The 13,049-nt window shown below is 65.0% G+C and overlaps 1 protein-coding gene across 1 annotated transcript in view; it reads left to right on the top strand.

Annotated features, from left to right (window-relative positions):
• SEMA6B (semaphorin 6B) overlaps positions 1 to 12,606 on the top strand; it is a 31,897-nt gene extending 19,291 nt beyond the window's left edge. The window contains exons 4-17 of the mRNA XM_032711952.1: positions 1,186 to 1,246; positions 1,355 to 1,417; positions 1,877 to 1,978; positions 3,600 to 3,690; positions 3,768 to 3,887; positions 4,624 to 4,712; positions 4,853 to 5,070; positions 5,167 to 5,298; positions 7,153 to 7,302; positions 9,097 to 9,291; positions 9,901 to 10,041; positions 10,283 to 10,360; positions 10,547 to 10,605; positions 10,684 to 12,606. Of these exons, the coding sequence (XP_032567843.1) occupies positions 1,186 to 1,246; positions 1,355 to 1,417; positions 1,877 to 1,978; positions 3,600 to 3,690; positions 3,768 to 3,887; positions 4,624 to 4,712; positions 4,853 to 5,070; positions 5,167 to 5,298; positions 7,153 to 7,302; positions 9,097 to 9,291; positions 9,901 to 10,041; positions 10,283 to 10,360; positions 10,547 to 10,605; positions 10,684 to 11,672 (2,488 nt within the window). The 3' untranslated portion in view covers positions 11,673 to 12,606. The remainder of the gene's footprint in view (positions 1 to 1,185; positions 1,247 to 1,354; positions 1,418 to 1,876; positions 1,979 to 3,599; positions 3,691 to 3,767; positions 3,888 to 4,623; positions 4,713 to 4,852; positions 5,071 to 5,166; positions 5,299 to 7,152; positions 7,303 to 9,096; positions 9,292 to 9,900; positions 10,042 to 10,282; positions 10,361 to 10,546; positions 10,606 to 10,683) is intronic.
• The last annotated feature ends 443 nt before the right edge of the window (positions 12,607 to 13,049 follow it).

The following is a 13,049-nucleotide window of genomic DNA, read 5'->3' as shown; positions in this document are numbered from 1 at the left end:
GGGGCACCCCAAAATCTGCGTTGGGGTGTTTGGGGGGCTCCAGAGGGGCTGCCCTTACCCTGGGGGTGCTCAGAGCCCACCCCAGCACCCCAAAACCTTCCCTGCACGGGGGTGGGCACCCCAGGCCCTCTTTGCTGAAGGACACCCCACTACCTGCCCTGGGGCACCCCAAAACTTACCATGGGGTGTCTGTGGGGTTCCAGTGGGACTGTCCTTATCCTGAGGATTCTCAGAGCCCACCCCAGTACCCAAAAACCTCCCCTGCACAGGGGTGGGCACCCCAAACCCTCTTTGCTGTGTCACCTGCCCCAGTGCACCCCAAAATCCGTCATGGGGTGTTTAGGGGGGTTCCAGAGGGGCTGTCCTTACTCTCATGATGCTCATTGCCCACCCCAGTACCCCAAAACCTACCTTGGGGTGTTTGGGGGGGCTCCAGAGGGGCTGCTCTTACCCTGGGGGTGCTCAGAGCCCACCCCAGCACCCCAAAACCTCCCCTGCATGGAAATGGGCACCCCAAACCCTCTTGGCTGGGGAGGACCCCACTATCTGCCCCAGGGCACCCCAAAATCTGCCACAGGGTGTTTGGGGGGTTCCAGTGGGGCTGCCCTTACCTTGGGGATTCTCAGAGCCCACCCCAGCACCCCAAAACCTCCCCTGCATGGGGGTGGGCACCCCAAATCCTCTTTGCTGTGTCACCTGCCCCGGGGCACCCCAAAATCAACCTTGGGGTGTTTTGGGGGGCTCCAGAGGGGCTGCCCTTACCCTGGGGGTGCTCAGAGCCCACCCCAGTACCCCAAAACCTCCCCTGCACGGGGGTGGACACCCCAAACCCTCTTTGCTGTGTCACCTGCCCCGGGGCACCCCAAAATCAACCTTGGGGTGTTTGGGGGGGCTCCAGAGGGGCTGCCCTTACCCTGGTGATGTTCATTGCCTACCCCAGTACCCCAAAACCTTCCCAGCATGAGGATGGGCACCCCAAACCGTCTTTGCTGTGTCCCCTGCCCTGGGGCACCCCAAAATCTGCCTTGGGGTGTTTGTGGGGTTCCAGAGGGGCTGCCCTTCCCCCGGGGGTGCTCAGAGCCCACCCCAGCACCCCAAAACCTTCCGGGGGGGGGATCCTGCGCCCCTGGCTGGGGGGGCACATCCCAATGAGGGGGGTGGTGACGCCGGTGTCCCCCTCCCCAGGGACAACGTGTACCGGGTGAGCCTGGAGCCCAGCGGGGCGGGGGAGCTGCGCTACCACCGGGTGAGTGCCGGGGGGGTCTCAGGGGGTTCTGGGGGGTCTCGGGGGGTGCCAAGGGGGTGCCAAGGGGGGTGCCACCGGCTCCTCCACGCTGGTTTCTCACCCCCCCAGAAGCTGACGTGGCGCTCGAACCAGCACGACATCAGCATCTGCCGGATGAAGGGGAAGCACGAGGTACGGGGCTGGGGGGGCTGCGACCCTTCTGGGGGGGGCTGAGCCCCCTTTGTGCCCCCCCCTCACACAGGCGAGGCCGCCCCGTCCCCTCCCCGCTGTCCCCTCCCCGCTGCCCCCGCCAGCCAGTCAGCCTCTGATTTATCGGCCGCTTAATTAGGTCGGTAATTAATTCTTCGGGGCCTCAAAGCCCGTTCCCGGCCGCTAGAAATGATGAGAACATCCCCCCCACTACCCTACCGTCCCCTCCCCTCCCCTCTCTTCCCTTCCCTTCCCTTTCCTTCCCTTCCCAAACCTTCCCTTCCCAAACCTTCCCAAACCTTCCCAAACCTTCCCTTCCCAAACCTTCCCTTCCCAAACCTTCCCTCCCCTTCCCTTCCCCTTCCCATCCCCTCGCAGCCAGGGGGGTCTGAGGGGTTCGGGGGGGCCCCAGGGGTGACGATCCCCCCTCCCCCTGTGCAGGCAGAGTGTCGGAACTTCGTGAAGGTTCTGCTGGTGAGGAATGAGAGCCTCCTGTTCGTGTGCGGCACCAACGCCTTCAACCCCGTCTGCGCCAACTACAGCGTGAGCCCCCCTGGGAACGGGCATCCCCTGGGAATGGGCATCTCCCGGGAATGGGCATCCCCTGGGAATGGGCATCTCCCGGGAATGGGCATCCCCCAGGACGGGCATCCCCTGGGAATGGGCATCCCCTGGGACGGGCATCCCCTGGGAATGGTACCCACCAGGATGGGCATCCCCCAGGAATGGGCATCCCCCAGAAATGGGCACCTCCTGGGAACGGACACCCACCGGGATGGGCACCCCTCGGGATGGGCATCCCCTGGGATGGGCATCCCCCGGGAATGGGCACCCACCGGAAATGGGCATCCCCTGGGAATGGGCATCCCCCAGGACGGGCACCCACTGGGAACGGGCACCCACCGGGAATGGGCACCCCCCAGGATGGGCATCCCCCAGGATGGGCATCCCCCGGGGTGGGCATCCCCCGGGAATGGGCATCCCTTGGGAATGGGCATCCCCCGGGACGGGCATTCCCAGGAACGGGCACCCACCGGGATGGGCACCCCTTGGGATGGGCACCCCTGGGAATGGGCACCCCCCGGAAATGGTACCCCCTGGGAATGGGCATCCCCTGGGATGGGCACCCCCCGGGATGGGCACCCCCGGAGAGGGGGGTTTTGGGGGTCGAGGGGTGGGGGCAGCCATGGGAAGGAGGCTTTTGGGGTGAAGGCAGGATTGGGACATACATGGGAAGGGTGGTTTTGGGGTGAAGGAAAAAGGGGCACTCATGGGAGAGGGGTTTGGGGATGAAGACATGAGGGGGACATGGACGGAAAGGTGTTCTTGGGGTGACGACAGGAGGGGGACACACGTGGGAAGGGTGGTTTTGGGGTGAAGACATGAGGAGGACACAGATGGGAAGGGGATTTTGGGGTGAAGACAGGAGGGGAGACACCCATGGAAAGGGTAGTTTTGGGGTGACGACAGGAGAGGGACACCAATGGGAAGGGTGGTTTTGGGGTGGAGGCAGCAGGGGGAAACACATGGGAAGGTGGTTTTGGGGTTAAGGAAAAAGGGGGCACCCATGGGAGAGGGGTTTTGGGGTGAAGACATGAGGAGGACACGTATGAGAAGGGGATTTTGGGGTGGAGACAGAAGGGAGGCACTCACAGGGAGGGGTTTAATTTGGGGTGCTTTGGGGTTAAGGAAAAAGGAGGCACCCATGACAGAGGGGTTTTGGGAAACTTTGGGGTTAGGAAAGAGGGGGCACCCATGGCAGAGGGGTTTGGGATACTTTAGGGTTAGGAAAGAGGGGGCACCCATGGCAGAGGGGTTTTGGGGTGCTTTGGGATGAGGGCAGGAGGGGATACCCATGGCAGAGGGGTTTTGGGGTGAAGGCCAGAGGGGGACACCCATGGCAGAGGGGTTTTGGGGTGAAGGCCAGAGGGGGACACCCATGGCAGAGGGGTTTTGGGGTTAGGGCCAGAGGGGGACACCCATGGCAGAGGAGGTTTGGGGTGCTTTGGGGTGAGGGCAGGAGGGGGGCACCCACAGGAAGAGGCTGCAGCACCAACACCTTCAACCCCATCTGTGCCATCTCCCTGCTGGGACGGGGACCCCGGGGGTCACCCCCGTGCCCGGGTGTGTCCTCACCTCCTGTCCCATGTCCCCCCCCCCCCAGATGGACACCCTGGAGCCCGTCGGGGACAACATCAGCGGCATGGCCCGGTGCCCCTACGACCCCAAACACGCCAACGTGGCCCTGTTCACAGGTCGGTGGTGGCCCCGGGGGTGTCACCGCGGGCTCGGTGTGTCCCCCCCCGGCCCCGCTGACCCCCCTCCCGCGCAGGGGGGATGCTCTTCACGGCCACGGTGACGGATTTCCTGGCCATCGACGCCGTCATCTACCGCAGCCTCGGGGACAGCCCCACCCTGCGCACCGTCAAACACGACTCCAAGTGGTTCAAAGGTGGGTGTCCCCCACCCCGGGGTGGGACGCGTGCCCCCTGTCCCCCCGCCCTGACCCCGCTCCCGAAGGTCAATAAGCCATCACGATCCCAGGGGAGGCAGAAAACCGGAATCCTTTATCTGGTTCACAACTTTTTAAAGGGTATTTAAAGGGTATTTAAAGGGTACTTAAAGGGTGTTTAAAGGGTTCGTGGTTTACATATTCAAAACTGGAATCCTTTATTGGGTTCACAACTTTTTAAAGGGTATTTAAAGTGTCTTAAGGGGTATTTAAAGGGTATTTAAAGGGTTCATGGTTTACATATTCAACGGCGGGGGGGGGGAGGGGGGCTTGCATATTCGTTCTATTAGAACTGGGGGACTTTCCAGAGATGACCAGGGAAAAAACAGGTTTGAAAATCTGGGGGTCTTAGGAATCACCTCCTGAGAGAAACCCACTTTAACTTGGGGAATTTTACAGGGGGGACAGGTAAACACAAAAGGAGAGATAAAACACAATGAGTCTTCTGCAAGGGTTGGTCCAATCAGGGTATGACCTCTCTGGTTTGTGATAACATCATACCAGGAATCTCTTCCATTGTGCTGGAGGAGGCAGGAAGAACCCACAGCCACGAAGTTACTAAAAAGGGGGTATTTTTTTGCCCCAGCTTCTGTGACTCGAGGTTTTCTGTCTAAACCCAGCGTGGTTGCTTTTCTCATACCTAACATTTGGAATCCAACACCCTCTGTGCCCCCAGAGCCCTACTTCGTGCACGCCGTGGAGTGGAGGAGCCACGTCTACTTCTTCTTCCGGGAGATCGCCATGGAGTTCAACTACCTGGAGAAGGTGGGACACACATCCCACCCGGAATGGGTGGTCTTTAAGGTCCTTTCCGACCCGAACCGCGCTGTGATCCCGCCCGGGGTGGTGACAGGGACACAGAGATGGTGTTTGGGAGGGGGTGATGACGGGTGCCCGCCCCGCAGGTGGTGGTGTCGCGGGTGGCCCGGGTGTGCAAGAACGACATGGGGGGCTCCCAGCGGGTGCTGGAGAAGCAGTGGACCTCCTTCCTCAAGGCCCGGCTCAACTGCTCCGTGCCGGGCGACTCCCACTTCTACTTCAACGTCATCCAGGCCGTGACGGACATCCTGGAGCTGGACGGGCGCCCCGTGGTTCTCGCCGTCTTCTCCACGCCCGCCAACAGGTCGGTGCCCCCACGGAGACTCTCAGGGTTCCTGGGAGACTTGGGGGGCGTGGGGGAAGCGGGAGGGGTTGGGATGCTCATCCCGTGTCCCCGCAGCATTCCCGGCTCGGCCGTCTGCGCCTTCGACATGGCCCAGGTGGCCGCGGTGTTCGAGGGGCGGTTCCGCGAGCAGAAGTCGCCCGAGTCCATCTGGACGCCCGTGCCCGAGGACATGGTGCCAAAGCCACGGTGAGGGGACGGGGATGGGGACAGGCAGGAAGGGACAGAGGGGCTGGGGACAGGGACAGCCAGGGCTGGGGCCCGCGGGGAGAAATGGAAGCGACAGGAGTGATGGGATTGCTGTGGTCAGGGATGGGGACAGGGACAGGGATGGGGACAGGAGTGTGGACAGGGACAGGGATGGGGACAGGGACAGGGATGGGGATGGGGACAGGGATGGGGATGGGGACAGGGATGGGGACAGGAGTGTGGACAGGGACAGGGATGGGGACAGATACAGGGATGACGATGGGGACAGGGGTGTGGAAAGGGACAGGGATAAGGACAGGGATGGGGACAGGAACAGGACTGTGGATAGGGACAGGGACAGAGATGGGGACAGGGACAGGGACAGGGACAGGGACAGGGACAGGGATGGGGATGGGGGTGTGGACAGGGACAGGGCTGAGGACAGGGACAGGGATGGGGACAGGGACAGGGATGGGGACAGGGACAGGGATGGGGCAGAAACGATCCTGCCAAGTGATCAGGGGTGATCTGGGCTGGTTCCTTTGTAGGATCTGAGCTGGATCCCAGCTGGGATCCAGGTGGAATCCAGGCTGGACACCTCCAGGGAGGGTGGCGGGGCTGGGGACAGGGACATGGATGAGGATGGGAATGATGATGGGGACAAGGACAGCCAGGGGTGGTACCTGCAGGGAGAGGGATGGGAGTGGACATAGGGAAGGGGACAGTGGCAGGAATGGTGACAGCCAGGACCAGCACCAGCTGGAATGGGGACGGGGTTGGTGACACCAGTACCCCATGGACCGGGGACATGGATAGGGACATGGATAGGGACAGGGATGGTGACAGCCATGGCCAGTAACAGCTGGAAGGGGGACAGGGTTGGTGACACCAGTACCCCATGGACTGGGGACATAGATAGGGACAGGGATGGTGACAGCCATGGCCAGTAACAGCTGGAAGGGGGACAGGGTTGGTGACACCAGGACCCCCTGGAATGGAGACAGGGATAGGGACAGGAATGGTGACACCAGTACCTCCTGGAATGGGGACAGGGATGGAGACAGGGTTGGTGATAACCATGGCCAGTATCAGCTGGAATGGGGACAGGGATGGGGACAGGGATGGTGACACCAGTACCCCTTGGAATGGGGACAGGGATGGAGACAGGGATGGTGACACCAGTACCCCTTGGAATGGGGACAGGGATGGAGACAGGAGTGGTGACAGCCAGAACCAGCTGGAATGGGGACAGGGGTGGGGACAGGGATGGTGACACCAGTACCCCCTGGAGTGGGGCAGGGGTGGTGACAGCCAGGACCGGTACCCCCTGGAATGGGGACAGGAATGAGGACAGGGATGGTGACAGCCAGGACCAGTACCCCCTGGAATGGGGACAGGGATGAGGACAGGGATGGTGATAACCATGGCTGGTACCAGGCAGGCTGGGGACAGGCTGGGGACAGGCCAGCATGGCTCTGTGGCCGCTGTCACTGTGCTGTGCCACCGTCCCCGAGCCGTGTCACCATCCCTGAGCCGTGTCACCGTCCCTGATCCGTGTCACTGTCCCCGAGCCGTGTCACCATTCCCGAGCCGTGTCACTGTCCCTGAGCCGTGTCACCATCCCCGATCCGTGTCACCATCCCCGATCCGTGTCACCGTCCCTGATCCGTGTCACCGTCCCTGATCCGTGTCACCGTCCCTGATCCGTGTCACCATCCTCAATCCGTGTCACCATCCCTGATCCGTGTCACCATCCCTGATCCGTGTCACCATCCCTGAGCTGCGTCACCATCCCTGAGCCATGTCACCATCCCCGAGCCGTGTCACCGTCCCTGATCCGTGCCCTGCCCGCAGGCCGGGGTGCTGCGCGGCCCCGGGGATGCGCTACAACTCCTCCAGCGCCTTCCCCGACGAGATCCTCAACTTCGTCAAGACACACCCGCTGATGGACGAGGCGGTGCCGGCCCTGGGCAACGCGCCCTGGATCCTCCGCACCATGAGCCGGTGGGTGCCCGGGGGGAAACTGGGAATGCTGGGGGAGCTGGGGAAGCCTCGAGGAGGGACTGGGAATACTGGGGGTACTGGGGAAGCCCCGAGGGGGGATTGGGAATGCTGGGGGTGCCGGGGAAGCCCTGAGGAGGGACTGGGAACGCTGGGGGCACTGGGGAAGCCCCGAGGAGGGACTGGGAATGCTGGGGGTGCTGGGGAAGACCCAAGGGGGGACAGGGAATGCTGGGGGAGTTGGGGAAGCCCCAAAGGGGGGCTGAGAATGCTGGGAGCACTGGGGAAGCCCCGAAGGGAAACTGGGAATGCTGGGGGAGCTGGGGAAGCTCCAAGGGGGGACTGGGAATGCTGGGGATGCTGGGGGAGCCCCGAGGCAGGACTGGGAATACTGGGGGAGTTGGGGAAGCCCCGAGGGGGGACTGGGAATGCTGGGAGTACTGGGGAAGCCCCGAGGGGGGACTGGGAATGCTGGGAGTACTGGGGAAGCCCCGAGGGGAAACTGGGAATGCTGGGGGTGCCGGGGAAGCCCTGAGGAGGGACTGGGAATACTGGGGGCACTGGGGAAGCCTCAAGGGGAGATTGGGAATACTGGGAGCACTGGGGAAGCCCTGAGGGGAAACTGGGAATGCTGGGGGGGCCGGGGAAGCCCTGAGAGGGGACTGGGAATACTGGGAATGCTGGGGAAGCCCCGAGGGGAGACTGGGAATGCTGGGGGCACTGGGGAAGCCCCGAGGGGAGACTGGGAATGCTGGGGGCACTGGGGAAGCCCAAGGTGGGAGTGGGGATGCTGGGGGAGCCCCGAGGAGGAACTGGGAATGCTGGGGGTGCCGAGGAAGATCCGAGGGGGGACTGGGAATGCTGGGGGTGCCGGGAAAGCCCTGAGAGGGGACTGGGAATGCTGGCCCGGAGCCTCCCTCACTGCCCCGTCCCGCGTGTGCCAGCGCCGGGAGCGCCGGCAGAGCTGATAAATCTCCTGCACTTTGCAGCCGAGATTGTCTCGTCCTAATTAAATCTGCCTTAATTGCTGCTTGATGGGGAATTAATCAAGCCGCGCTCTCGGGCCGCGGCTCCCGCCGGCAGGGCAGGCGGGGGAGAGCGGGAATGGGGACAGGGAATGGGAACGGGAGTGGGAGTGGGGACACGGGGTGGGGATGGGGACGGGGATACGGGGATGGGGATGTGGGATGTGGGATGGGGATACAGGGGTGAGAATAGGGATGGGGATACAGGGATGGGAATGGGAATGCTGACATGGGATGGGAATAGGGGCATAGGGTGGGAACAGGAATGAGAACACTGGATGGGATACAGAGATGGGAACATGGGGCGGGAATGGGAATGGGGACATAGGATGGGGATGGGAATGGGGACATGGGATGGGAACAGGGATACAAGGATGAGAATGAGGATGGGGACACAGGGTGGGGATGGGGATACAGGGATGGGAATGGGTGTGTGGGGATGGGAACACAAGGTTGGGAACAGGGATGTGGGGCTGGAATGGGGGCTGGGAACCAGCTGGGATCCTGCTGAGTGATTGAGGAGGATCTGGGCTGGTTCCCTAGTGGGATCTGAGCTGGATGCCAGCCGGGATCCAGGTGGAATCCGGGCTATATCCAGGCAGGATGTGGGCAGGATCCTGAGTAGGATCTGGGATGGGTCTGGCTGGGTCCTGGCCAGGACCTGGACTCGTTTCCATCTGGGATCCGCACAGCCCCTCACACCCCATGGGTACTCCTCACCCTGGGACAGCCACACCCTGTCCCCCATCCCCACCCTGTCCCCACCCCACAGGTACCAGCTCCGCAGGATCGTGGTGGACACGGCGGCGGGGCCATGGGGCAACCACACCGTGGTGTTCCTGGGCTCCAGCACCGGCACCGTCCTCAAGTTCCTCATCCTGCCCAACGCCACCAGCGCCACCACGGCCACCGCCCCCGGCAGCCAGAGCGTCTTCCTGGAGGAGTTTGAGACCTACCAACCCGGGAGGTGGGAGCTGGGAGGGGGGACAGGGAGCTGGGAGACTGGGGAGGGATGGTCAGAGTGGTGAGGGGGTGGAGGGATGGATGGATGGATGGAGGGATGGATGGATGGAGGGATGGATGGATGATGGAGTCATTGGATGGGCGGGTGGGTGAGCAGTGGGAAAGCTGGTTGGATGGGGGTGTTTGGATGGATGGATGGACGGATGATGAAGTCATTGGATGGGTGAGTGGGTGAGCAGTGGGAGAGCTGGATGGATGGAGGTGTTTGGATGGATGAATGGGTGGGTGGGTGGGTGTGATGTTTAGGGAGGGATTGATTGACAGTTGCAAGGTGACCGGGAGGGGGAATGATGTGGTTGGGGATGGGTGGGTGGGTGGGTGGATGGATGGATGGAGGGAGGGATGGATGGATGGATGGATGGATGGATGGAGGGATGGATGCAGGGATGGATGGAGGGATGGATGGATGGAGACCATGGGTCAGATGGATGCAAGAGCGGGGGGAGGAACAGGGTGGGGGAATGAGTGACACAACCTCCTGTGGAGCAGCCTAAGCTGGGCCCAGCTCCATGGTGGGCCCCACGGCCCACGCTGAGCTCTGCCCCATCCCCAGGTGTGGCCGGGACACGGAGGACGAGCGGCGGCTCCTGGGGCTGGAGCTGGACAAGGCAGCTGGGTCCCTGCTCCTGGCCTTCCCCCCGTGCGTGGCCAGGGTGCCCGTGGCTCGCTGCCAGCAGCACTCGGGCTGCATGAAGTGAGTGTGCCCGGGGCGGGTGGGGCTGCCAGGGGGGTGTGCGGGGGGCAGGGGGGGTTCACGTCACCGTCACATCTCCCAGGAATTCACCCCGTGCCGGGATCTGGCTGGGATGGGCTCGGCATGGCTGGGAGCACGGCTGGGGACACCGAGGCACAGCACGGTGTGGGATCCCTTGTGGGGGCCGGGGTGTTGTGTCCCCCCCATCAGGGCTGATCCCAATGTCTCTGCTCCCTGCCAGGAACTGCCTCGGGAGCCGGGATCCCTACTGTGGCTGGACATCGGAGGGCTCCTGTGTCTTCCTGGAGCCCAGTCCCAGGTAACGCTGCCAGGCCTGGGGGACCCTGGGGGACCCGGAGGGGGGACAGTGGGGTCCCCAGAGAGCCTCGGCTCCCGAAACCCCCAACCACCGAGCCCCCACAGACTCACGGCTCACTGAAGGGACCCGGGAGACTCTCCCAGGCCATTTGGGACCCTCTGACTCCCCCCTAATTTACCCCCCCAGGGTGTCCTTCGAGCAGGACATCGCCGGTGGCAGCACGTCCCACCTGGGCGAGTGCGAGGGTGAGTGCGGGGCCGGGAGGGGACCCGGGGACGCGGCGCCGGCCCCCGCGGGTCCCCTGACGCGTCCCCGACGCGCAGGGCTGGTGACCGAGAGCTTTGTGGACGAGCCGGACGGGCTGGTGTCGGTGAACCTGCTGGTGATCTCGTCGGTGGCCGCCTTCGTGATCGGCGCCGTGATCTCCGGCTTCAGCGTGTGCTGGTTCATCGGGCACCGCGACCGCAAGGAGCTGGCGCGGCGCAAGGACAAGGAGACGATCCTGGCGCACAGCGAGTCGGTGGTGAGCGTCAGCCGGCTGGGCGAGCGGCGGGCGCGCGGCGCCCTGCTGGCCCCGCTGATGCCCAACGGGTGGCCCAAGGAGCTGGGCAAGGTGGCCCAGCACGACCTGGACTCGGGGGTGCTGCCCACGCCGGAGCAGACCCCGCTGCAGCAGAAGCGCTGCCCCGGCGCCCTCCAGAACTGCAGCTGGGAGCAGAGCCACAACATCATCAACGCGGCTTTGCGGGACCCTGGGGGCGGCTCCGGCACGGCCGGCGCCGGGCGCGGGCACGGCGGCTCGGGCCGAGCGCCGCGGGGCATCCCCCTCTCCTGCCACGCCATCCTGGTGGACCAGGAGCTGGAGGCCGAACTCAGCGACTCCTCAGGTGACGGGCACTGGGGTCGGGACCCCCAGGAGGGTCCCCGCGCCCGGCAGCACCCCCACCCCGCCGCCGGCGCCCGCCGCCCGCCCCGCAGCTCCTACGGCGATTTCGGCAGCACGCCGCGCCCCAGCCCCGAGCGCCGGCGGGTGGTCTCGGCGCCCAGCGGGGACGGGGGGGACTTTGCCGAGGGGCCGTCCTGGCACCCCGAGCAGCTGAACTTCAACGCCAACAACGGCACGGGCCGCCCCGCGGGCGCCCACCTCAAGAGGAACCACACGTTCAACAGCGGCGAGGCCGCGGCGGGCGGCTACGGGCGGCACGGGGGGACGGCCCCGCGGGCCCCGCGGGCATCGGGCACCCCGCGGGCGCTGACGGACCTGCACCACCTCCTGCGCTACGGCGTGGAGCGGACTCCCTCGGGGAAATAGGGTGCCCACCCTGCGTGCGTCCCCCTCGCCAGGACACTGATGGGGGGCCCCCCCCGGCTCCCTGGGGACAGGGAGGGGGTGGCCGGGCAGGAGCTGCGGGCGTGGGGTGAGGTGCTGCGTGGGTGAGGGGCGGGACAGGCACCCCCTGGGTGCCCCCGGAGAGGGTTTGGGGGTGTCCCCCCATGGCGTGGGGTGGTGCCCTGCTCTCAGGCTGCTTTGCCCCGTATGCCGGGGGAGGAGGGGGGTCCGTCCATCGTGTCCCCTCCCCAGGCTGGACTCAGGGCCCGCAGCACCCTGGGAGGGGGATCCCTGGGGGGCAACAGGATGGACGCACGGACACGGGCACTGCACGGTACCCCCCCCAGCCCCTCGGCCCGTCGGGGGCACCCTGGGGAGCTTCTGGGTGCTGCCACCCCCCCCTTCCCCCGGGGATACCTGGCCTGGGGGGGGGCACCGGGGTGCGTTGGTTGCGGTGATGGAACGTGGTGAACATTTGGGGTGCGGGGGGGGTGGGGGCCCCCCAGGTGTGTGTGTTATCTGGGGATGGGGCGCACTCAGCCCCCAGCCCGGGGTCAACCCCTGCCCGGTGCCAGCTTTGGGGGGGTGCTTTTCCACCCCTCCCGCAGCACCCCCTCCTGGAAAGCACAGCCGGGCTGGGGGGGCACCGCTGGGGCTGGGGGGGGTCCCCACCGAACCCACTCTCTGCTGGCAAAGGGTGCCCTTTCGGTGCCACCCCTGCCTGGCACCCACGCGGGGTGGCGGGTCGCGGGGGGGTGGCAGGTCCCCGGGGGGGGGTGGCAGTTCCCCAGGGGGTGGCAGGCTGTAAATAGGGGCGGGGGGGGGGGGGTGCCTCCCCCCCCCCCCCCCGCGGCCATGCATGCGGCCGCCCGCGGGCTGTACCCGCGGCCCCAATAAACACCCGGTTACGGGAGGCGACTCCCCCGCCGCCGCCTTGGCGACTTTTTACATCCCCCCCCACCCCCCGGGATCCGGGATCGGCTGGGGGGGAGGGCACAGGGTTCCCCGTGTTCCCACCCCCTCTCCCTGCCCCACAAGGGTCCCCATCCCACTTTCCCCACGAATACCCCAGGGATAAGGCGGTGCCAGCACCGTGTTCCCACCAGTGTCACTCGTCTGTCCCTTTCCCGACCGTTCTGTGCCCCACGGGGGTCACCCACCGCCCTCTGCCACCCCCAACCCTCCTCCCCGGGCACTGAGGTCCCCTGGCCAGAGCACCCACAGGGTCTGGGGGACACCTGGCACCCGGAGAGGCTCTGGTGGCACAGGGACATCTGGTGAAGGGACAGACATCACCGGGACACTTGGCGTTGAGATATTTGGTGTGGGGACACTTGGGGTGAGGACACCGGCCATGGG

This window comes from Chiroxiphia lanceolata, chromosome 27 (genome assembly GCF_009829145.1).
Source record: "Chiroxiphia lanceolata isolate bChiLan1 chromosome 27, bChiLan1.pri, whole genome shotgun sequence".
Classification (NCBI taxonomy): domain Eukaryota; kingdom Metazoa; phylum Chordata; class Aves; order Passeriformes; family Pipridae; genus Chiroxiphia; species Chiroxiphia lanceolata.
Note: the sequence above shows the minus strand (reverse complement) of the source record. Positions and strands in the feature narration are given on the sequence as shown.